We start from the raw sequence: 24,280 nt of genomic DNA on the forward strand, positions 1-24,280 counted from the left end.
TGTGCCCATGATGCTCTGCTGCGCCCATGATGCTGTGCCCATGATGCCATACTGTACCCTCTCTACCTTGCCATGTTTGTGAGGCCATGCCCTTTCCCTGGAACTCTGTAGTTCTGGCTGCTCCAAGAGCCAAGGAGATTCCACCCCATATAAAACCCTCCTGGGGTGGCCTACTGACCTGGATTCTCTTCTCAGTATCCTGACTCCAGCTGCCTCTGCTGCCAAACTACACAAGGCCCAGATGATTTCTCCCGCAAATGGGAGAGGGAATCAGAGCATCGCACAGTCAGGGCAGAGGCCCCCGGGGGAGATGCCCATCCAGTGAATGTTTGGGATGGCCAATCAGTCTATGGCCGTTGTGCAGAATGGGAATCTGAGTCTTAGAGTAGGGAAGAGATTTGTCCAAATGTGAGTTTGGTGCCAGAGTGAGACTGACCTGCCTCCCAGTTCAGAGCTCAGTTTAGGGAGCGTGCCAAAAGTTCCACCGTCATAGCTCTCCCTTATGTAGAGATCTTGTCTCCAAAATGTCCCTGTCACAATGCACATCTGGTACTTAACACAGTCAGCACTCGGCAACCTAGTTTCCCAGAGGAGCTGGCTCTTTAGTATAGAAAGCAGATAGCTAGTAACATTTTATTTATTGTAAAAACAAAATTGCAGCAGGAGAAATGAAAATATTAAAATAAATTATTTCTTCCAACCTAGTCCTGTTTCATGTGTTCAGATTTCTTATGTCACTCTAATATATAGACTTTACATGTGCATTTGTGCATAGAGCTATGATCATTTCATAAATATTTTTATAACCTTGTTTCACTTTATATTAGACATTTTTTTAAAAGATTTTATTTATTTATTTGAGACAGAGAGAATGAGAGACAGAGAACATGAGAGGGAGGAGGGTCAGAGGGAGAAGCAGACTCCCTGCCGAGTAGGGAGCCCGATGCGGGACTCGATCCCGGGACTCCAGGATCATGACCTGAGCCGAAGGCAGTCGCTTAACCAACTGAGCCACCCAGGCGCCCTATATTATACATTTTTCCTCATACATTTTCCATATGGCCTTCTTCTGCCTTCTGCAGAGTATTTCATCATGTAAATAAACTGTATTTACATAAGTCCATCTTCACTGTTCTTATAAAATATTTCAAACATACAGAAAAGCATAGGAACAATACGCTACGCAGGTTTAACCAACACTGACCCTTTAAAAATATTTTTGAGGTTTTTTTCAAGAAAATAAACCATTACAGGTATAGTCGGAGTTCTCTTCTGTACCATGGATTCTAATCTCCCAGGATAAGCTACATAACTTGCAAGGCCCAGTGCAAATTGAAAATGCAGGGGCTTTTATTCAAAAATCATGATGAATTTTGAGACAGCGACAGCAGAGCATTCAACCAAGCACAGGGTCTTTTTTTTTTTTTTTTAAGGTTTTTATTTATTTATTTGACAGAGAGAGACACAGTGAGAGAGAGAACACAAGCAGGGGGAGCGGGAGAGGGAGAAGCAGGCTTTCCACCAAGCAGGGAGCCCGATGTGGGGCTCAATCCCAGGACCCCGAGATCATGACTTGAGCCAAAGTCAGACGCTTAACACCTGAGCCACCCAGGCGCCCTGCACGGGGGTCTGTCTAAGCGAGCGAACCCGATGCCCCCCTCTCCTGTCACTTTCCTAAAAGTGATCTGTGTCTTTGCTGTCCCATGTTTATGCTCTTACTTCACATGCATGTATTAACCAACATTATGGACTATCATTTTATGTATTTCAAAATATTATGTAGTGGCATAAGACTATGCCCTTAGGCTGCTTGTCTCCCTTACTGTTTTTGTGATTAATCTGTGTGGATTCATGAAGATGTTATTGATTTGCACTGTCGTCTAATACTCCATTATGTGATCTCACCACCGTTCATTTTTTTAGAGTCCTTCTCTTTTTACCATAATTACCAATGCTGCAGGGAGCATCCTTGGACACAGTTCTCCGTGCATGTGTGAGCTGTTGTCTACTCTCAGTGAGGTGGTGTGGAATGGAACTGTTCTGTCTTACTACATGTTGAGGTTATTTCCAATCTTTTGCTTGGCATCAATGTGCTCCCTTTACCTGTCTCCACTTGGATGCCCCACACACCCTCAAAGGCCCCCTTGGGAGATTTCCCTCTGAGTTGCCTCTCCTCTGAGACCCATCACCCACTGAAGCCAGAAACTGGATGTCCTGTAATTCTCCCCGCCATTTCCTACCTATGACCAAAGGCTACTGAATCCCAGTCTAAAATATGGCTTTAACCCATCCACGCCTTCGTATCCCTCTTGCTACGTTCACTGCCTTGGCTCAGGGCCCCAGCTCTCCCCTAGGCTCTTCTCCCAGCCCCTCCAGTCTCCAGCCTCCCTATTTGTTAAGGAACCTATTACACCCTGGGGAACTGCATGTTGACTTCCTCCCCTGCACGTGGTGATCAGAGCTGTGAGTTACATAAGAGCAAAGACTGTATCATGGTTCCCATTTGTGGGCCTGTAGCACATTGCCTGGCACCTGGCAGCTTCTAAAAATATTTGTTGAATCAAAGTACATGTAAACATCAAGCTGTAGTTTTCCCATCTTTTGAATCAGACCCCTAGGATAAATTCCCAGAAGGATTATTATTGATGACTTAGGATAATGAATGTAACACTCAGTCTTTTGTAAGTGAATTTGATCCACACAAAATTCTAGGTCGGGTAGAATAGATAGGATGATCCTTGCCAAGGAGTCATTTTCATAAGGTCCCAAAGCCAGTAAGTGGCAGAGTATAAAGAACAGGTCCTTGGGTCTTGCCATCTGCTTGCCTTATTTGATAGGGATACTAAATTTAGATGGTACCCTTTCATGTTGGGTGGCTGTCTCTTTAAATGTTGCTGTTCTGAGATACATACAACAAGCTGGTAGAATGTACATCTCTGTAAAAACAAAACAAAACAAAGTAACCCTTACATCTATGAGCCTTTGTTTCAACATCTATCAAATGGGTGTAAGGATCTTTTGGCTCTGTGGGCAGATGAGGAGGAAGCAGGTTTCCATCCCTCCCCTGATCCATCGTTCCCATGCTCTGTGCACAGTTATTTACGAGACTGAGGAGGGTGAATGAAAGCCAGACCTTGCAAACGGCAGCGACAGCTGACAATACCTTGTCTGTTTAATGCTCCTCACTGGCTGACCTGGAAGCCCTTTAATGGTTGTAGCATATGAAAGAGAAGTCTGCTAAATGTAGCCCCCAAATGTACTGGCGAGTTCATGGTCTAACCCCTCCAGGAAGAAGAGGGCATTGACTAACACCGGAAATGCCTTGCTTATGATGAATTTTCATATGCCAAAGACCCCCATCCCCAACTCTGAGACCCGAGAATGACACCATCTGGATGAGGTCTTTCCAAGCCCTGAGGAGAAGCCACCCAGGCGCGACACACACGGTCTGCAGCCGTGGCTTCCAGGCCCAGCTCTGCCACTGAAGGGCTGTGTGGCCTTGGCCATGTTCTCCTATCTGTACAGTGGAGCAGGGGGATAACGTGCTCTCCACTGCCCCGCGGAAGTTCTAAAGTTCTGTGTTCAATGAAAGGTGGGGATGGCTGTCAGAATTAACAATACAAAGCAGGTGCCTTTTTAGTTCCTGTTGGCTCGAGTTTCTGCCTCCTGGACAGAAACTGGGAAATAGGTGTGTTTCTGACTCCCTGGCTGGCTCATAGAATCACAGAGTTGTGGGTGGCTGGCAGGAAACCTCAGTGATTATCAAGACCCATGTCCTAGCTCCCTCACTCTTTCAACAAAAATTCACTATGCACTGATAGTGAATAGAAGAGGATCACTGGGGTGGCAGCTATTGTGTTCACGATTAATCCATGGCACCTAGCGCAGTGGCTGGTACCTAGTAGGTGCTCATTAAATAGTGGTTGAATGATGGGTAGTTTCTTGCAGGTGAGTCATCTAGGGGAGCCTCTTAAATGTGGATTCCTGGGTCCACGGCAGACCTACTGAACTGTAATCTCTGGTAACAGAGCCCAGGTGACTGTCATGCCCTCCAGAATTTGAGACATGGTTATAGAATCTGAATAAAGCAGCATTCTTCTATTATCAGAAGAGAGAAAATGCTGATGTTTTTAATCTTGAGCATTTGTCACTAGTGACTATAATATTCAAGTGAAAAAGGTTCATTTTGCTGGAGCCGTTTCCGTGGAGCCTGGAGGAGTCCGGGCTTTGCCTGGTGTATGTGCAAGGCAAACTTTCACTAATCTCGGGAGAGGCAGGGCCAATAAAAAGGCAGAGCAGATAGGAGTGAGCCACATGAAGTCCAAGTTTGGCATTATTATTGCCCTTCACTTGGAAGTCATAAAATAAGAAATGTGCCACCGTTCCAGCTTCCTGGGAGTGGTTAGCTGGTGTGGGGTTTTTCTCCATTCCTTTCAAGGGTCTGTGGCTTGGACCAGATACAGGCTTGGGTTCAAATCTCAGCTGTGTCCCTAACTGTGTGGTCTTGGGCTGATCACTTCAATCCTGTAAGCTTTAGTTTCCTCCACTAGAAACTGGACATTAGAATGCGGACTCCTCAGGGCTGTTGGAAACAGTCTGAGGTGATACACACTCAGGTATCTGGCACCTGGGCAGTGTGGAAAAGCTCGGTTTGGGCTGATACCTATAAACTGCATCGTATTTGGGCTGGCGGGTTCAGGAGAGGTTAATTTAGCTCAGCTCTTTTGTTTTAAAGGGACACAGCCTTTAAAACAGCTTCTTTTGTTTAAAGGAAACAGCCTGACAGAGGGCAAGTGAACTGCACAAGATCACACCTAGCACCTTGGGTTTCTGGAGGGCTTCTATTTTCTTTTTCTTTTTAAAGATTTTTAAAATTTTTTTTATTTATTTGACAGAGACACAGTTAGAGAGGGAACACAAGCAGAGGGAGTGGGAGAGGGAGAAGCAGGCTCCCCACTGAGCAGGGAGCCTGACGGGAGGGCTTGATCCCAGAACCCTGGATCATGACCTGAGCCAAAGACAGACGCTTAATTGAGCCACGCAGGCGCCCCTCAACACCAGAGTTTTAAAGGCAAAAGCTGCTCTGGGCAAGCGCAGTTGAGGCCTTCCCTGGGAGGCCCTGTCTGGTACTGCGGCTCTGCAAGGCCAAGGCCTGAGACGGCTGGCACTGGGGACTCTCCAGGTCTGGCCTCTCAGCTACAAGGGGCTCAACAGCAGTCCCTGGCCATGCTGGATCTGGCAGGGACGTCTCGGGAAACTGTCCCGCAGGGCTCTGACAGGGCTCCATGGGCAGCAGCAGCAAAGCCCTTCATGCTAATGGTGATGACGATGATGCTGAGCGGGGAGGAACCCTCCTATCGGCCAGGTGCAGGGCCCAGCCATTGGTTTTATGTGCACAGATTTTTGCCACCCTCACAAGAACCCTACGGGGAGGAAACTGTGGCCCAGAGAGGTTAAGTAAATGACCAAGGGCACATTGCTAGTGAGCACCAAGATTCAAATCCAGATCTCCTGGAGTCCAAGGCAGCCAGCAGCCCCTGGAAGAAAGGAAAGTAACACTGGCCTTCAAGGGACATGCATGTTATTCTCATTTTTACAGATGAGGAAACAGAGGACCAGAGTTTAGCTATTTTCCCCAGGAGGTCAGGCACCGTGCCAAGCACTTTGCATATATTATCTCTTCAATCATCCTGACATCCCTATGAAGTAAGTAATTTTATGATCCCCACCGATGCAGATGAGGAAATCGAGGCCTGAAACTAGATGACTTGCAGGGGTTCAAAACTGGGCAGTCTGACCAGGGGGCCCATGCTCCTGACTTCTTGAGTTGTCCAATGAGGAGACAAGATGTAGCAGGGCTGGACCAGGCAGGACCCAGGACTCCTGACTCCCAGGCTAGTGCTCCAAGGCTAGATGTAGGCTGTCTGTTGGGATTCATTGTTCCTTAAAAGCGCGCTGGCCTAAAGCCCAAAGAGTGAAATCACGCCCTGCGGTTCTGGGAACCTCAGACTGGAGAAGACGGAAGCTCTTGCTCAGGAGTTCAAGTCTGAGCAGGTGGACAGAGGGCTCTCTCCCTGCTTCCTCATCTGGGGAGGGAGCCCACGCAGGGTGGGCCGGGTGGGGCAGCTCTCCCCAGTCCGGGGGAGGGGGGGTGGAGAGCAAGAGGCAGGCGTGCCCAATGAAATAGGCCTAAATCTTCCCGCCTTTACGCCTTTATTCAGGCAGTGCCCTCATCTACTGCCTGGCAAACAAACAGCAGGCCATGATGGTGAGAGTTCAAGGTTGCATTCAGGAGGCCTGAGTTCTGGTTTTGGCACCATTGACTCTGGGCAGTTTTCTTATCTGTTCAATGTGTGGTGGTGGTGGTGGGTGGGGTGGAATCCAAATCCTCCGGGGTTTATAGTTAGCACATTATTTATTAGGCATCTACTATGTGCCAGGCACTGGAGACACAGTAAATGCAAAAGCAGATTCAGTCCCTGCTTTCATGGGTCTTAGAGTCTAGTAAGGAGAGACATGAAGAACAAATCTTCACTGGAACAAATGTAAAATGGCAGCTGTGACCAGTGTTCTAAGGAAAAGGCTTGTAGAGCTAAGAGAACCCATGACAGTGGGGGGGGGGGGGAAGGAATGGGTTGACAGTCAGAGTGGCAGTGGGGAAGGATGCGCTGAAGATGCGGTTACTAGGTGAATGGCCACAGGGCAGGAGACAGCACTCTGTGTGTGGAAGCCCCTTGTGAGATGGTTCATCGAAGGAACTGGGAGGCCAGGGGGCCTGGGGAGGCCTGCACGGGCCTGGCCACCTCAAGGCATTGTGGGCCATGGTAAGGGAAGTCATTGAAGTTTATGGGCGGGGGAGGGCCGGGTAGGGGAGTGAAGGAAAACTTGAGGGAGACGGTCAAACTTAACAGAATATGGGCCAATGCGTCCTTCACGGAAAAGAGAAAAATGCCAGCCCCTCTTTGAGCCTTCCCTGATTTCTCCACCTTTTACCTATGGTATTTCTCCCTCTCTGGCCTTGCAGCTCAGGTAGAGAAACTCGAACCTCTGGGGCAGTCAGACCTGAGCTTTGTCTTCCTGCTATTGAAATGCACTGTGTGTTCCTGCTATTGACATGCACCGTGATTTCACACGAAGTCCTCTGCCTTCTCGGGCCTCAGTTTCCCCAGCTGTGCAGAAGCAGGTTGTCTCAAAGGACCCGCCCAGCGCTAACGCAACGTGATTCGCTCTGGCAGGAGCAGGGGGCTGCCCGCATTGCTGCGCAGGCATCGGGCCGCTGGCTGGGGCATCTTCACCCGGCTGCGGGCGCTCTCCTCCCGGCCGGGGGCTGCGGGCGAGGACCGCGGAGCCAGACGTGGCGCAGGAAAGTGGGGGCGCGACCCCCGGCTGGCGCGGGCACCGCGCGGCCCCGCCCCCGCAGCCGGCGGCCCTGCGGCAGCCCGGGCCTGAGCTCCGCCCTCCGCCTCCCGCCGGCCTCGCTCCCTCCTCCCGCCTCCCTCGCTCGCTCGCTCGCTCCCTCCCCCCGGCCGGCTCGGCGCTGACTCCGCCGCACGCTGCAGCCGCGGCTGGAAGATGGCGGGGAACGACTGCGGCGCGCTGCTGGACGAAGAGCTCTCCTCCTTCTTCCTCAACTATCTCGCCGACACGCAGGTACGGCCAGCAAGGGCCGCGGGCCGGGGGCCAGGGGTGCTGAGCTGCGGGGGCTGCGGCCGCAGCCGCGGAGGCCGGGGGGCAGCGGTGGGCGCATTGGGGGGAACTGGGGTTCCCGGCTGCAGAGCCCCCCTTCCATGCGCCCTGCGATGCTCTCTGTTACGGAGGCAGGGAGCCAAAGGCTCCCCCCCGCGCAAGCCGGAGCGTGGGGGGCGCTACGGCCGCCGGGGAGGGTCTAGCCTCGGTCGCTTGGAGTCCGCTCCCCCCGCCGGCAGAGGTGGGGGGTACCGCGTTTCCTTGGGGAGGTGGAGCCGCGCCAAGGTGTGGGGGACCCTCAGGCTGGTCCTGGGTGCGGGAGGCGCGCCCTCAGACTCCCGGCACTTGCTGCCGTACTTTCACGTGGACTTGTGGCCCCGGCTCAGGCGCCTGCCCCCGTCCCCGGAGTGCCCTGGTCCTCCGGTCTCCCGTGCCCCGCGTGCTGCTGCTGGCCCCCCGCGGCTCCCCGTCTGCGCCCGCAGCGCGGAGTTTCCTGCCAGTTGCCGGCTAAGGGCTTAGGGGGCTGCGGGGCACGTGGACATGCCGGCGGAGATAGCACCTTCCTGGTTTCGCTACCGGCGGAGCCCCCCGGGAGAAAACCACGGCAGGATGGGGGTGGAAAGACTGTCTGGGGACGCCTGGGTCCCCCTGCAGCGCGCGGCCCCGGTGCGCGCTCGGCGATGCTGGGGGAAGGGAACGCGAGGCGGCGTCCCGGGCTCTGGCTGAGCCTGGGAGCCCCACCGGCGACACGCGCGTGACAGGAGAGGGTGCTCTGGTGTGCCGGGGCGGCGGGGGGTGGTGGTGCGAGGGAGCTGGTGACTTGGAGACGGGGTGGAGGGGGGTGCTGTTGGGACAAGCCGCCACCGAAAATGCCTGCACTAGGCGTGCGCGCCCCCCACCCCTTCCTTGGTTTTCCCCACCCGATGCCTGTTGCAAGCGTAAAGTTTGGCCCCATAGTTAGGGCTTTTTCTCTGGGCGCCTGGCTGCGGGTAGCCGGGAGGCTGGGGATGCGGCGGAGGCGAGGAGACCCCGGATGCGGGCGCACTGCTGGGCGCGGAGAGGGGCCGCCGGGCGGAACCGGGCGCGGCTCGCGAGGGCTGGTTTGGTACCTGGAGTCCGAGCGCCGGTGCCGGCTCGTTTTGCATAACACTGGAAGGGAGGGGGAAGGCGGAGGGGGGCGGGCGGTGGGAGGAGAGAGAGGGAAACTTTGCTTCTTGTTATAATCTGCCTGTCTTTGGGCGGCAGCAGCTGTCATGGGACCGGGTGGGCGGGGAGAGGCTTGCAAGCCGACTCCTGGCCGTGAGACGCGACTTGGAGGGGACGCAGCAAGCCGAGACGTTCAGCTCCGGGCGGCGACTCCCGGCTGGCGGCTGGGACGGCGCGGCGTGGCGGGGTGTCGCGGAGAAGAAGCCCGCCACGCGCCGGAGAGGGCCGGCCCTCGCTCGCTGCAGACATCCATGCGTCAGGGAGCCGCGGGGCCTCGTGGTCGGTGGCGGGCGTGCTGGGGTGGTTTCGGGGCGGGGGCCGAAGGGGTGGTGGCGTGTGATCGCGCATTCTTCGGGCCGGGGTGGGGGGGGTAGTGTGTGATGAGCGGTCTGCGCGCGCGGGTGTGTGTGTTTGTGTGCACACGCCGCGCGCGCCAGGCGCGTACCTTTACCTCTGACGAAACTGCAGTGGAGCTCCCGCGGCGGTCACCGGGCGCCGTCGCCGGCCCCGCGCCCACGTCTGCTCCGATGGCAGGTCCCAGCCCCAGCCCCAGCCCCACCACCGCCCCGCTACCCCCTCCCCGCTCCGCCCCGCCCCCCCCCCCCCCGGCCCCGGCCGGCAGCCTGGGGCTAGAGGGACTGGGTGCGGGTGGGACCGAGTTGCCCCTGGGAAAGTTCTGTCCTCAGCCCTCGCACTTGTCTGGGCGGTGCCTCCGAATCTCTCGACTGAGACTAGGGTGAAGGAGGCCTGAAACAGCCGGAGACTCGTTCGGGGACCCCTAGCAAGAACTGTCCGTTCTGGACCCTGGTTTTAACTCCATCTTTGGTGTTCTTTGGCTCACCAATAATTAATTGTCCTTTTAGCCGCCCAGCGGGCTTACCCTGCAGAGAGATTTCACCCAAGGAAACTAGAAACTTGGGTAATCAGGTGTCAGCAGAAGCAGTGCAGTGAAAGTTAATCTGGGACGTTTGCTTTTTTTATTTAACCACGTGACAGGCTGAGGCTGCTCCGGTGATCTTTGCCGGCCCAACTTGGGAGATGTAATTGATAGGGGAGCTTTGCAGCCACCCCTAGAAGGTTCATAGAGCCCAGCCGGAAGAGGACCTGGGCGGGCCATCGCGTTTCTCCTCATTTTACAGTTGGGGATAGAGGCTGCGAGGGGTGAGCGGCTTGTACAGGACCACGCAGCCAGCGGGTGACAGAGCCACCCAGGGCTCCTGACTCCAGGTCCTGTGTGTTACCTCGAAATAGCACTGGACTTGGAGTCAGAAGGCCTGAGTGGAGTCGCCTTCCCCACTCTCTGGCTGGGTGACCCCAGAGCAAGCCATTTTAACTCTCCGAGCCTCCTTTCCTCCATCTGTCAAATGGGGCTGGTGTTGCCGGCAAGAGAAGAGGAGGTCGAGGTGGTGGGGGTGAGCACTGCTTGCATGTGAGATGTCTGGTTGTTCCTGTGATTCCCTCTGCTCCTCCAGCCCCTCCCTGACCCTCCCCTTCATCTCCCCCTAAGGAAGGGGTGGGGAAAGTGAATAAAAAGGTAATTTATTGTCTTTATCTGAAAGACTTGTCTTTGGTGGCTAATCCAGAGTCAGATAGAGGGAGGACTTCTGTTTAGGAGACTTAACTTTTACTCATTCAGGCCAAAGTTCAGAAATTCTGCGGACCAAGGATTGTGAAAGTTTCTTGGGCAGGTTTGGGGCATGTATCCCAGAGGACTTTGGGTTGGCTTCACCTTTGCCCAGCCTGTGCCCCTTGCCTCCACTGCCCTCACCCACCATTCCTGCATGGCCTTCTCCAGCAGGCCTTCCTTTCCCGGCTTGCCCTGCTTTCTGACTCTTCTGGTTTTCTTAGCCTGTGTTATACAATCAGGCACTTTTTGTGTGTGAGTCCTGTGGCCCAGTAGGATTCTGGAACTAGAGTTTTGCCTTTGATCTCTTTGTGTCCCCATGGCACCTGCCACCATGCGAGTTCCTTTGCTCAGTCCTTGGCATGTGAATTTCAGACAGGGGAAGCTCCCAGGCTGGCCCCTGAGACAGCTGGGCAGTGAGTATGGGTAGAGAGGAATGCAGAAAGCTACAGCTGTGGGGCCATGACTTTGGCCCCAAAGGCCACACAGTAAGCCCACACTAAATACGGGTTATCTGAAGTCACTTCGGACATCAATCATAGATGCCCCAAATGTCAGAGTTGGCAGCAACTTTATAAATCATGTGGTCCAATCTCTAATCATTGAAAAATATTTAATAGTAGAATTGTTAGAAAATACTGGCAAGCATAAAGAAAAATTGAAAATATGTAATCTTACCCAAAGGTAACCACTATTCATTTTTATATATATTTCCAGACTTTTTTTTAATATCGGTTGCACAAAAATGGAGTCTTTCATCATATATTCATTGTAACTTGGAATCGTATTGTTGTAATTTGCTTTTTTTCTCCTCCAAATATGCTGTGATTGTCTTTCCACATCAATAAATATTCTACTTCATGTCTTAATATCTGAATGGTTATATAGTGTTTTATTGAGGGTTGAACCACAATGTATTTGATCAGCCCTTTGTTGTTAGTCATTTAATTTGTTTATAATTTTTGTTGTTGTTCTTGTAAGCCACGCTGAAATGAATGTCTCTGCATGTCTTCTTTCCTTCATTTAAATTCCTAGAAGTGAAATTACTCTGTCAAAGGAAATATGCAGGCGTTTGGTAAACACATTTCTGGATTGCCTTCTAGAAGGATTGTGCTAATTTACACACTTACCAGCATTGTGTGGGAATGCCTGGTTCCCCATAGCCAAATAACTCTTGGTATTTTAATTGTTTCTCATTTTTACCAGTTTGTTCATCAATAAATTCTTTCACCCTTTTGTTTTAATGTGCATTTCTTTGACCACTTGTGATGCCTCCCCCCCACCCCTGCCCCATAATTATGGGCCATTTTTGGTTCTGTTCTGTGAAATGTCGTGTTTGTGAATTTGGCCCATTTCTCAATTGGTGTCCTGTCCCCCCATTTTTCTAAAACTGGATCTGAGTACTCAGAAGGGGCCCCGTCACCCAGAGAATGGGGCACTTGGCTTGAACATCTAGTCTTCAGTTCCTGGGTCTGCAATACGGCTGCTCCCCCAGCCCCTGAAGCCAGGACTCACTTCTTTTCCAAGCCAAAGTGACAGGCCTCTAGAGGGGCAGGTTGAAGTGCAGCCTTGGCTGGGTGCCTTTGCCCACCCTTCACTTGTGTGAGAACAGGGGGAGTAACTTCTTCACCTGAAGTTGCTGGCTTCGTTCACCACAGGCGGGAGCTCTGCTTTCACTGGGGCTCCCTGGCTGGTACGAATGATCAGGATGCTTATGGAACTGGGAGAAGCAATGGCCCGGCAATGGGGCCCTAGGGGCTCATATTTCCCCTTCACCTTGGGGCTCTCCTCTCCCCAGCTGGTGCAGGCCAGCCAGAAGCTCCACCATTGCCAGGGGATGAGTCACCCTTTTCCCTCTCTCTCTGGAATAATAGAAGGAATACTGGTTTGAGTCAGAAGCAGCCTTGCAAATGGGGGCTTGGGCTTAGAAGTGAGGTCATAACATGAGCATTGCAGTGTTAACAGCTAGCTCCTCCTGCATCGTCCACAACATTTATTAGAGCATCCTTTCGATGCTGTGCACACTGCCAAGCCTTCTTTTTGCATTGTTGCATTTTATCTTTGTAAAGATTCTACAAAGTGTAGGTGTCAGTGTTATTACCATTTTACAGAGGAGGGTTTTACAGTTTCAGAGAACTCACTGGCTTGCTGCAGATAATCCACCTACTACACTGCCTTGGAGTGAGTAGAAGAACCAGGGTCAGACGCAAGGTTCTCGGACCACAGGACTCCAAGCTCATAAGGCAGGGACTACGCTCTATTTCTGTTCGTCGAATTTCTAGCACCTCGAGCAAATTAAGGCACATTGCATAGAGAGAAGACAACTCATAAGGCCCTCTGCTTCTCTATGCCTCAGTTTCTCAGTCTCTGAAATGGGGATCATAGGCCTTAACTCTCAGGGTTGAGACTTAAGTAACGTACTTAAAATGAGTAGCAGCCTGCTGCTAAGGAAACTTGAAATTCTCTTTGAAAGCACTTTAGAAGGGCAGGATTAAGTAAAATGCAAACTCCCCTTCATGCAGTCTTTTTTATGCAAAAAAGGGAAGCATAATTCCAGGCTATCTTTTTTATGTAAAAACGGGAAGCATAATTCTTATTATGTGAAGGTGAAGGAAACCCAGATAAAGTAATTTGGAAGAGAATGAGCTGGGCCATTTCCTATTTCTCTCCCAAGGTACTCAAGTGACACTCATTGATGCACAATCAATTGGATTGGATTGCCCTTTCAGTTCCTCTCCCCCTCTTCTGGTCTAGGTCTTTGTCCTTTCACGACTGTGGGAATCCTGCAGTTACTAGAGTGTGTGTCTGGTGTCACTCCCTTGCTCACACATTACCCATGGCTCCCCAGTACTTTTACATTAGAGCCTAAAGTTTAACCCTGATGTTCAAGGGCCTTCAGGTCCTTGAAGTCGGGAGAGTTAGGCCCTTGACTTTATCCTGATTGGTCTGCTTTCCCTTTGGGATGTGTCCACCCCAGGGATGTCATGAATATTCTTCCTGGAAGTGTGGGCTCCTCCTGCTGTTACCTGTCTCTATAGCTGTTCCTCCCGTTTCCATCACTCATCTTTCCAGAGCCAGCTGCCATGCCACTGTGTGGTGCCACCTTCCCCCTGCCCTCCAGGCACGGCTGCTCTGTCCCTGGCAGGTCCGCTGCACTCACTTTGAAGGTAGCCTATCTGGGTTTGCCGTTGCTGGCTGTGAGACCTTTGGTGGGTCACATAACCTCTCTGCCCTTCCATTATTTAAAACTTGTGAGAAGTCAACAAAAACCAGATGGCAAGTGGATTTAAAGTGCCCAACACAGTGCGTGCCATGTAATCACCAAATAATAGATATTTTTCCTAATAGAGGGCCCATGAAGCTTAATCATTTAGGAAATCACTCCAGATTGTCCGCCTCCACGGGGGCGAGGATTTTTGTCTGTTTTCGTCCTCCATTTTCCCCCACAGTGACTGGACAAGTGCCTGGGACTCAGCCATTCTAAATCCGCACGGAGTGAATGAGTATGCTCCACCCTGAGCCTCTTCAGGGCCGACACTGCTCCTCTTGTTACCTGTAGCATCTGTGTTCCTGAGAAGGGACAGACTGATAAATGCTTGTGGACTGTGCCCTCCCCAACTCCACCCCCACCATTTAAAGGCAGTCATAGCCCACCTGCGCTTCAAGCTCAGCCCCCATCCCCATCCCCACACCTGTCCTCTAGGGAGAGCCTTTTACACCAAGTGTTCTGCCTCTGCCCCTCACGTGGACGGTGCTGCTTACTGTCCCCCTGGGGTCCGTGTGCTTTCCCCCTACCGCCAGGTTGACAGCTCTGGGAGGGCAAGAAATAGAGTTTTTATCCTGAGCTAGCTTTGTGGTTACTCATTAAGTAGATGATTTTTTGAGCAGAAGAATGTTTTATGTGATTAGGTGTCAGGTTCACTGAAGAAGAGCTTGTATTTTAAACATTTTGCATGGCAGATGCCCAACACCTAGAGAAGCAGCCGGTCGATGGCGGAATGGTAGCGAACCCCCATGCTCCCATGGCTTCAGCCATTTTGGATGCGTGGCCACTCTTGTTCATCCACCCACACACCACATCATGTCATCCGTGACTATTTCAGTGTGTATTTGTGAAGAGACTTTTTAGTACCAGCACATGGTTTCTCCCTATAACTGGGAGGTTGGTTCTATTGTCCCCATTTTGTAAGTGTACAGGGATTAGGTTCGTCACGTAGGGTCTAACCTGGGACGTTGGCCCCTGAGCTGCTCCCTCTCCTGCCATGCTTGGGAGGCTGGTTGGGGAGGATCCACTCTCGCCCTGCCTTTTCCAGAAGAGGGTCACTGAGGCACAGACGGAGAAGCCACCAAGCTGGAGGCGGCTCAGGTGCCTGACTCTCAGACCCTTTCTTTCTGAGAGTATTTCTGGTGTGTGGGGAGGTAAATCTCTGCTTTGGGGGACAGACAGGTGGATAGTCCTCAGACGCTGTTGCCCAGGTGGCTGGACTCTGTGGGGGCCATGGCGCCCTGGGGTGTATTCCACCCCCACCACCACTGGGCAGGCCGCATTTGCTTCCTGCTCACACATCTTCTGAACCCCAAAGGCCCCCCCACTCCCCTTGAAGCTAACGGTGGGTTTCTTCCTTAGTTGCTTTCATTGGGATTACCCCTTGAGTGAGTCGGGGCAGAGACTGATTTGCTGCCCAGGGGTAGGGTAGGAGACCAGAGAGACTTTTATAAATGGGAGGGTAAAGTCATTGATTAATTATCCCCAAAGGCCTGTAATTACTGCTCGGTCTTTTAGGTAAGAAAACAAACATTTGCTCTAATTATTTGTTTAGGTGGCTGAGAGGGCTTGGAGCTCTGGGGTTGGGCGCTGCTTGAGGCAGTCCTGTGGCCTTGGCACAAGGCTTCTTTGTGTTTGGGGTGTCTCTCCTGGGAAATGGGACTCATAGTAGCACAGAGTTTAGAGGGTTTTAGGGCTTGTTGAGATGATGCCTGTAAAGTGCTTAGGAACGTTCAGTCAGTAGGGGCCATTGTTAGTAAGAAAACAGACCAATACCTTGTAGAGCCTGCCATTTATCTTCCCACTCAGCTCTAGGTCCTTGATCCTGTTGAGGCCCTGAGGTTTCTTTTTCAGAGTATTATGTTTTCTCTCCCCCGGTACTTCTGGGGGAGGTGAAGAGGAATCCCATCCAGCCTTAACAAGGACTGCAATATTGACTTTCAGAAAACCAAATCCAGTTAGATGCTACTTGAAGAGAGAAGAAATAACAGATAGTGATTAAGAGCTCTCGCCTTCAGAGTTTAACTGCCAAGGGTTTAAATCCAGGGACCTACCACTTACTAGCTGTGTGACCTTGAACAAGTGTCTTAACCTCTCTGACCCCAGTTGGAGAAGCAAGCTCCTGGGCATGGCATTCAAGGCCTTACATATAATATTGGGGATAAGAATGGTGTGCTCTTCGGACAGCTAGAACAGAGGATAGATGATGCTTGGAGCGTTGCCTGACCTAGAGTGAGCACTCAGTAAATAGTAGCTGTTAGGATGATGACAATGACGAGGATGTAAACGCTAATGTAAGACTGAGCTTTCAGGGAGCTGGGCATGCCTTACAGACCATCTGACTCAATGCCCTTACCTTGAAGTGAGGAAACAGGCTGGGAGCAGACCAGGATTAGCTTCAGATCACCTAGCAGAGGCAGGACAGGACTCCTAGCCCCTGTCTGCAAGGGCAGGGCTGGCTCTGGATGGCAGACACTCGGCTGTCTGGGACCCACTGTCTGGGCGCTCAGCCGGGCGAGCCCTGCTCATCTGAGATTGATGCTCCCCAGCAGCTCTGCAGCCGTGTTTTCCCTGTGCTTGCCTGGCAGAACACAGCCATTTAGCAGAGGGAGAGCGAGGAAACGTTAGAAACCAGGCCCTGAGCAGTTGCCGCAGCCGGCCCACGAGTGGCTCCCTGAGGTTGCCATGGCAAACAGCCTTGGCAACGTGGCTGCTGGAGCCTTTATTTCTGGTCCCAACCTCCTCGCGGGAAGTGTGGTGTGGTACCCAGGACACCGGGGAGGGCCCTGTCTTGGCTCCTCGACACTGAGGATGACCGGGTCTCTGTGCTGCCAGTGATCCTGGGCCGCCGCAGCCGCCGCTGAAAACATTTGCAGGCCCACCCTGCACAATCCTGCTGAGGTGAGCTCCTGGGGATGGCATTCGAAGCCTCAAATGCCTGTCCGTCCATCTGTCAGTCTATTCCTCAACTAGTGGGAGACCACGCAACACTGTAACTTCTGCTGCACGGACAGACCAGTATCATAATCTTTTTTTTTTAAAGATTTTACTTATTTTTGACAGAGAGAGAGAGAGCACAAGCAGGGGGAACAGCAGAGAAAGAGGGAGAAGCAGACTCCCTGCTGAGCAAGGAGCCCGATGCGGGGCTCGATCCCAGGACCCTGAGATCATGACCTGAGCCGAAGGCAGACGCTTAACCGTCTGAGCCACCCAGGCGCCCCCCAGTATCATAATCTTAACACGGGCCTGGGACTAGGGGTTCCCAGTCTGGCCTCAAGTTACTCGGTCAGGCCCCGTGCTAAGTTATTCACATAAATTAATCGCAGTCACATGTAATCTCCGAGGAACCCCATGAGGTAGTCCCCATTCTTCTCTCCATTTTGCAGTTGGTAGGTTGAGATTGGCTCCGAAGTTCATGGTGCTGCTGCCGTTCTGCAGTTCCTTCCCTGTAGCAGGCGGCTACTAGGACTCCTACCATGAGGTATCTGTCCCCTCTCGCCAGCCCCGGCTGCATCCGTCCGGACCCAGCACGAGCGCCGCCTCTTCTCGTTCCCCCCTCTCTTGCAAGTGGGCCCTTTTCTGCTCTGTGTCCCCGCAGTCTGTTAGAGACCTCTTGTGTGCCCTCCCTCTCTGTGTACTCTGTCCGCCTGCTGAGCTTATACCCACCCTCCAACCACCCCAAACAAAACAGACAGGGAAGCTGGCCGAAGGGGAGAGCTTTGACCATCCTGGTTAGGATTTGGCACTTGGCAGGCAGTGAGGAGTCCCCGAAGGTTTTCGTTAATATTGTTACTAATTATAGTAATCGTAGAAAACAGCTCACATTTGATGACCACTTGGTACATGCCAGGTACTAGGCTGCGCCCTTCAGGTGCATTATCTTACTGAATCCTCAGGTTGAATCTAGCCGGTGAGGTTGGAACTACGACAAACCAAAAATCAGTGACTTGCTCCGCATCCCTCAGGCAGATAGTGGTGAGGCTGGAACTTGAACTTAGGTCTGCCTGGCTTCAGAGCACTCGGTCTTAACAACTGCAGTGTGGCCAGTCTGGCTGCACACAGAGAAGGGACTGGGATGGGGGGGGGGGGATGGGTGACGTCTGCACTTGGCCTCAGCTGGGGAGCTGGGTGGTAGCGAGTGGGAAGTGGGAGAGAAGGCACAGACTGCAGGGGGCTCTGCGGCATCCCTACAGTTGAGGTAGGGGTGTGGAAGAGGAGTTGGGGGAGGATTTGTGGGAGGCATAGATATCACTCATTCAGGGCCCACTGTGTGCCAGATTTGTCCCCACCCCTGGCCTTCCCCAGAGCCTTATTAAATGCAGAACTCTGGTCCCAGCTTGTGATAACCTTTGTGTATGGGTTTATTCTTTACTGTTGTCTTCTACCCACTCAGGACCAGAGATGCCTAAGGAAAGGGACCTCATCCAGCTGGTTCACCCATCAGATCCCCCAGTGTCTTTTAACGGTTGCAGGTACACTGTAGGTCCCCAGGAAATACTTGTCGATTGACTGAATGAATGAACAAATGCTGTTTGATCTTTCAGGAAGTTCACCAACCGTTGGCTTGGCCCCAGAGGCCTTTTCTCTAGAACCGTGCGAGGACATGTGGGTGAGGGGAATTGGGGGGAGGGTTGTATCAGTCCCCACAAGGGGCCTACTGCCCTTGTCTCCAAGATAAGCCTTGCACACAAGGAAATCAAAGACAAACATTTTTTGGAGTCTCCAGAACCCCCTATCAGAACACGCCTCCCGTGACAGGTCTTTGTAGAATGTAGCCACTGTTAGGGATCCATTCTGTTACAGGGCATGGCTCTCACCCAGCTGGGGAGGGGCTCAGAGCTTTAGGAGTCTCAGTATCTGCAGGGAGGTTTCTGGTCAAGTATTTCCACACCTTCCAAGGAGATTGAAACCAGCACCTTACCCTGGGCCTGCTGTCCATTACCCGTCTGCTTATTCCATAGGGACTGGGATGGCTGGCCTCCACTCTGGAAATGCAGGGAGGTAAAGGACGGAGGGAGCACTCGGGGACCAGTGACCATGCTCTGTGCCCAAGAGCGTTAACTTGATGTCATATCAATCTCACCTTGCTCAGAAACCACTCAAGACCCTGTTCCACAGGGCGCCTGGGTGGCTCAGTTGGTTAAGCGACTGCCTTCGGCTCAGGTCATGATCTCAGGGTCCTGGGATCGAGTCCCGCATCGGGCTCCCTGCTCCTTGGGAGCCTTCTTCTCCCTCTGCCTCTCTCTCTCTGTCTCTGTCTCTCATGAATAAATAAATAAAATCTTAAAAAAAAAAAAAAAAAAAGACCCTGTTCCACAAAATATCACCCCTCACCCTTCCTACTTAGGGCCAACTCACTCTTCGTTTACACACAATTCTTACAGGTTTGGCGGTCCTGTCCACACCTCATGACTTGCGTAGCAGTAAGCCAGTTTTGTTGGTGTGTGTTCGGGCAGGCATGGGACGGGCGGGGGTGGGGGTTGCGGTTCTACCAGAGGCAGAAGCACATGGACTGCAGCACGGGGGGGGGGCACGGAGGCCCCTTGTTGCTGAATATACCATATGAAGTTACAAAGCCCATGGGTCATAGAGACAGTGTTATCCCCAAGGAAAGGTACATTCTGTTCAATGTTCTCTGTTGGAGGAAGCAAGGAAGAGTGAAACAGATTTCGGTGTTACCGTCTAAAACAGGAAGTCAATGAAAAACAGGAAAAGTTCCAGAGTTACCCATAAGCTTTGCTTACTGTGAGCATACGTTACCCCCCGGTAACGCCAGGTGAATAAGGAGTGGGTCTAGCCATAAAAGCTTCTTTGAAAGGTAATGCCGTCTCTTAATGGGAGATTTTTTTTTTTTTAAAGATTTTATTTATTTATTTGAGAGAGAGAATGAGAGAGAGAGAGCACATGAGAGGGGGGAGGGGCAGAGGGAGAAGCAGACTCCCCGCCGAGCAGGGAGCCCGATGCGGGACTCGATCCAGGGACTCGATCCAGGGACTCGATCCAGGGACTCGATCCAGGGACTCCAGGATCATGACCTGAGCCGAAGGCAGTCGCCTAACCAACTGAGCCACCCAGGCGCCCAATGGGAGATGTTTTTGTATTTCCAGGGCTGCACGGGGTGGTAGAGGTAATGTATGACTGGCCTCAAGAAATTGTGTAGCCTCGGGGCACCTGGCTGGCTCACTCAGTGGAATGTGCAACTCTTGATCTTGGGGTTGTTAGTTGGAGCCCCATATTGGGTGTAGAGATTACTTAAAAATAACATCTTAAAAAAAAAAGATTGTGTAGCCTGTGATTAACGAGAGCAAACTGTCTGGTTCAAATCTTTGCTGTGTGATCCAGGAGTTAGACGGCCTCTCTGTGCTCTAGTTAGTCAGGTCCCAGATGGGAATACTAATATGTCCTGCCTTCCAGGGTTGGTAGGACTACTCAGTGGTTCTCAACCATGAGTGCGTATCAGAATCAACTGTGTAATTAAAAAATAATAATAATTATACGTCTGGGGCTGTCCCAGACTTAGCGAATGAGAATCTTTGAGAGCAGGCCCTTACGCCTCTATGTTTTTAGAAGGCTCCCTCTCATGACACCTCTGCTTTGGTCCTAAGCAATCAGATACTGTTTGTAGAGTGTCTGGCATTCACTCTCTCATTCCCTCCCCTCTCTGTCCTTTCTGCCTTAGGCCTAGGCCACAGGGTAGCACTTAGGATACAAATGACCCAGAAGCAGATAGAAGCCCCTTTCTAATGCGTGTATAAAGCAGGGTGGCTTCCTTATCTGGCATTTCCATTTATCTTCACATCAAATTTTGTGTTGTAGGCAAGAGGAGGGGAGTATTCCCATTTTACAGGTGGGGAAATGGAGCCTCAGAGTGATTTGATAGGATCCTGCAGCAAATCGGCTTTCAGATGTTGCCTTCATCCCTGTATCTGTGTTCCTTGATCCCCAGCCACCTATTGACTTATGGGGCCACTTAGGGGGTGGGGAGTTGGGGAGCTGGAGGAAATCATGATTACTTCTACAGGTGGGTGGGTTGGAAGAAGGGAAAAGAAAGGAGCTTGAGGGAATGTAAGCCATCTACAGACCCTTAGATCAGGGATCATTTGATTTATCAGGATGCTTAAAGATCAGAGAGTGTTGGTCATGGTCCCAGGCAGTCCATATGATGGTTTAGGAGAAGCAATGGGATTTGAACCCACTTCTGCTGCCCAGCTCACTGTCCTCCCAGCTATATGTGCTGCTTCTATGGAGTGGACAGGGTGTGGCTCGAGTGATAATAAAAGTGGTCTTTGAGTTAGTGTAGTGAGGCCTTTGCACATGCCGTTCCCTCTGGCAGAAATGCTCTTCCCAGGCATCATGGCTTGCTGCTCCCTCTCCTCTTCCAGATCTGCTGAGACACCATGTACTCAGAAAGGCCTCCCCTGACTCTCCAGTCCTGTCTGCTTTCTATCCCAGCGCCGTGTTCTCTTTTCTTTAAGGCATGCACCGCTCCCAGATACTTCCGTGTTTATAAATTTGTACTCATTGGTGGCCTGTTGCCTCTGTGGGAATGGAAGCCTCCACAAGGCCTGGACATCGCCTGTCTGCTTCCCACTGTATCCCCAGCACCAGGGCCCAGCACATGATTGGCACTCACTGAGTATTTCTTGAGTGAATGAATGAATGAATTTGTACTGGCCACCATGGTAAGCTCGCTTAAGTCTCCCACCAACCCCTGGAGGTGAAGCCCCATTCTTCAGGTGAGGGACCTGAGGCTCAGAGGGTGAGTGGTGGGGCTGGGGGATATAGCTCCTTTACTGATCAGGCCCCCCATCCGGGGCCCAGCAGACGGGTGTGACCAGGGCCCCGTCCCCTAGGAGTCATGCCCCAGCGTCCCAGTGACCTCACACCACTTTCTCCCTAGGGTTGGGCAACAGCCCTTCTTTGTCCCGTGGGCACAGCCACGTGTCCCTGCTTCCGCAGCGCCCTGGGACCCAGCCTTTGCTAGCACTTGCTTTTTGTCCTAGTGGCCGAGGGACTGGCTGCCTGGCTTATACTTCAGGGACCAGCCACCAGCAGGAATGTGGCAGTCTCCCACCTCTGGGGGTGGGGCTGGGGTCTGCAGCCTGGCAGTGTAGCAGTTGGGCCTAGACGACAATGGTGGTCTCTTGCCAGAAGCTCTTCGCCGTAGAGCCACAGTTGGCCTAGATTAGTGGATCAAGTCAAGGGGAGAGCAGAGTGGGCTGAAGGATGAAATGAAAAACATGAGAGGGAGGAGGGAGTCTTAGAATCCACCCCAGAACGAGGAGAAAGGCCTCCTTTGCTCAGATGACCTCACAGTAAATTTTCAGTGATCCAGTTGCAGGACAATGAGAGAAAGAGTGGTATCAGCAGGTTCCAGGTACTTAGGCTCAGCTTGGGGTTTGGATTTTGAGGGTCAGCAGAAGGCAGACTTGAACAGAGGTTAGTTAAGACTACAACTTGGACTCAGAGTCTGAGTCCAGGATCTTTAGCAGCTGAGCGACTTAGAGCATATTACTTAATCTGCCTGGGCCTCAGCTTCCTTACATGCGAAATGGGATAAAACTAAGTATCTCAGTGGGTGGTTGGAATGAGAAGGTGGTTGGAATGTTTGAAGAGAGGGCTGTGCCTCCGTGGTGATGTTATCAATACTAATGACGATCAGTGACTGCTTGGTTTGGTGACAGATTGGTAGAGGAAACTGGAAGACCCCATGAATTACAGACTCTAGGTTATCATTTGATGCCTCTTCCTTTTTCTATCTGTGCAGCAATCACTCCCTCTGTGTGGGAAGCTAGGATCACGGATTTGCATGAGCCCTGCTCCTTGGCCTGGGAAGCACCGATCTGCAGATGGCCGTGGAGGGTGCAGTGGGAGTGTCCAAACGGCCTGTGTAGCAGACAGAGTGTGGAGGGGTGAGCTGGAGCTGGCCGACACGGTGGGGAAGGGCATCCCAGGGAGAAACCAGCCTGTCATAAGGCCCAGCACGTCCTGTGGCTGGTGAATGATCAGCGAGTGACTCGGGGGAGACAGGAGCTCCCTATGCACGAGTGGAGGATTTGAGCTGGCCAGAGGAGTCCCGTGAGGGTGAGGAACATAAGGGATGGTCCAGGAGTCTGGAACAGGTACAAGTAGGAGCACTGAGACTTCCAGCCTGGGAAGCTAGCTGGAGGCTGCTCAGGGGCGTGGGGTGGGCGTGGGGACGGTGTGGGGAGGGCGACTAGGGCCTCATAGGCAGGAGGGATGAGTGGGATCACCCTGTGGGCTGTGCAGGTGTGCAGGCCCGAGGCATGGAGCGGAGACACTAGGCTGGGGCACAGCTTCTCACCTGCAGTCCTGACCAGAGGCCTTTGCCCAATAAAGCAGCCATCCCCGGCGTGGTGGGGCCAGGCCCCACACACCCACCAGGTACTTGCTGGACAGGGAGAAGGTTGGTAACTTTACAGAGTAAACCTTAAATAGATTTAATGATGATAGTGATAGGTATTGCCATAGTAATAATTATTGTTACTCCTCTTACCACTACTGTTAACCCTTTTAGCATATTATTGTGAAATTCTCAGTGCATTTCACATCCGTAACCCATGTTCCCTCAGGAGGATTTTCATTTCCATTTTACAGATTAAGAACCTGAGGCCAGGGATGTTGAAATGTCTTGCCCAATAAGGTCACCATTGCAGGAACTTGGCATGAAGGGGACTTCCCAAGGGGAATTCCTTGGGAAGGGGACCTCTGAGGGAAGTGGACTCTGGGGACCAAAAGACCCACCTGGTCTGGATGGGATGGTTTTGGAAAGGGCCTCTCAGCGCTTCCTGTCTGTGCCTTGTCTTAGACTGAGTTCCCAGGATTATTTTGAATTCTCCTTGGAGCAGTGATTCCCCGGTCTTCTTGGAGTTGCAACATCCTTCCGTGGTAAGATTTTGCAATAGTTGCAACTCCCCCAGAAAAGTGTAATTTCCATTCCTCTAAGTTAGAGTTAGGGAAGAGAGTTGTTTGGAGAGGTTTGTACAGGCACCTGGGTGGCTCAGTCGATTGAGGGTCTGACTGTGATCTTAGCTCAGGTTTTGATCTCTGGGTTGTGAGTTCAAGTCCCACATCGGGCTCCCTACTCGGCGGGAAGCCTGCTTTTCCCTCTCCCACTCTCCCTGCTTGTGTTCCTGCTCTCGCTCTCTGTCTCTGTCAAATAAATAAATGAAAATCTTAAAAAAAAAAAAATCATATATATATATTTTAAAATTTTTTAAAAATTAAAAGACATTTACATATATATATACATATATACACGTGTATATATATATATATATATATATAAATATATAGAGGGGCGGGGAGAAGTTTGTAGCTGTCCTGGAGCTCAAGTGCCCTGGTGACAGCATTGTACTTGGAAGAAGGTCTTGGGTTCCATCCCTGCCTGCCGCTCTTTGCTATGTGACTTGGGCAAGTTTGGCCCCCTCTCCGGGCTGTGAGTTTCCCCATCTCTCCCATCTCTGCCATGCTGTGAC

General features: G+C 51.9%; 1 protein-coding gene across 2 annotated transcripts in view; it reads left to right on the top strand.

Annotated features, from left to right (window-relative positions):
- Window positions 1-7,427: 7,427 nt before the first annotated feature.
- The window catches only part of LOC118006797 (peroxisome proliferator-activated receptor gamma coactivator 1-beta-like), a 111,679-nt gene continuing 94,826 nt past the window's right edge, over window positions 7,428-24,280 (top strand). For both annotated transcript variants that reach the window (XM_034999573.1, XM_034999572.1), the window contains exon 1: window positions 7,428-7,650. In XM_034999573.1, coding sequence (XP_034855464.1) covers window positions 7,573-7,650 — 78 coding nt within the window. In that variant the 5' untranslated portion in view covers window positions 7,428-7,572. The remainder of the gene's footprint in view (window positions 7,651-24,280) is intronic.

The sequence above is a fragment of the Mirounga leonina genome, unplaced genomic scaffold (genome assembly GCF_011800145.1).
Source record: "Mirounga leonina isolate KUSES-001 unplaced genomic scaffold, KU_Mleo_1.0 Mir_99, whole genome shotgun sequence".
Taxonomy (NCBI): Eukaryota; Metazoa; Chordata; class Mammalia; order Carnivora; family Phocidae; genus Mirounga; species Mirounga leonina.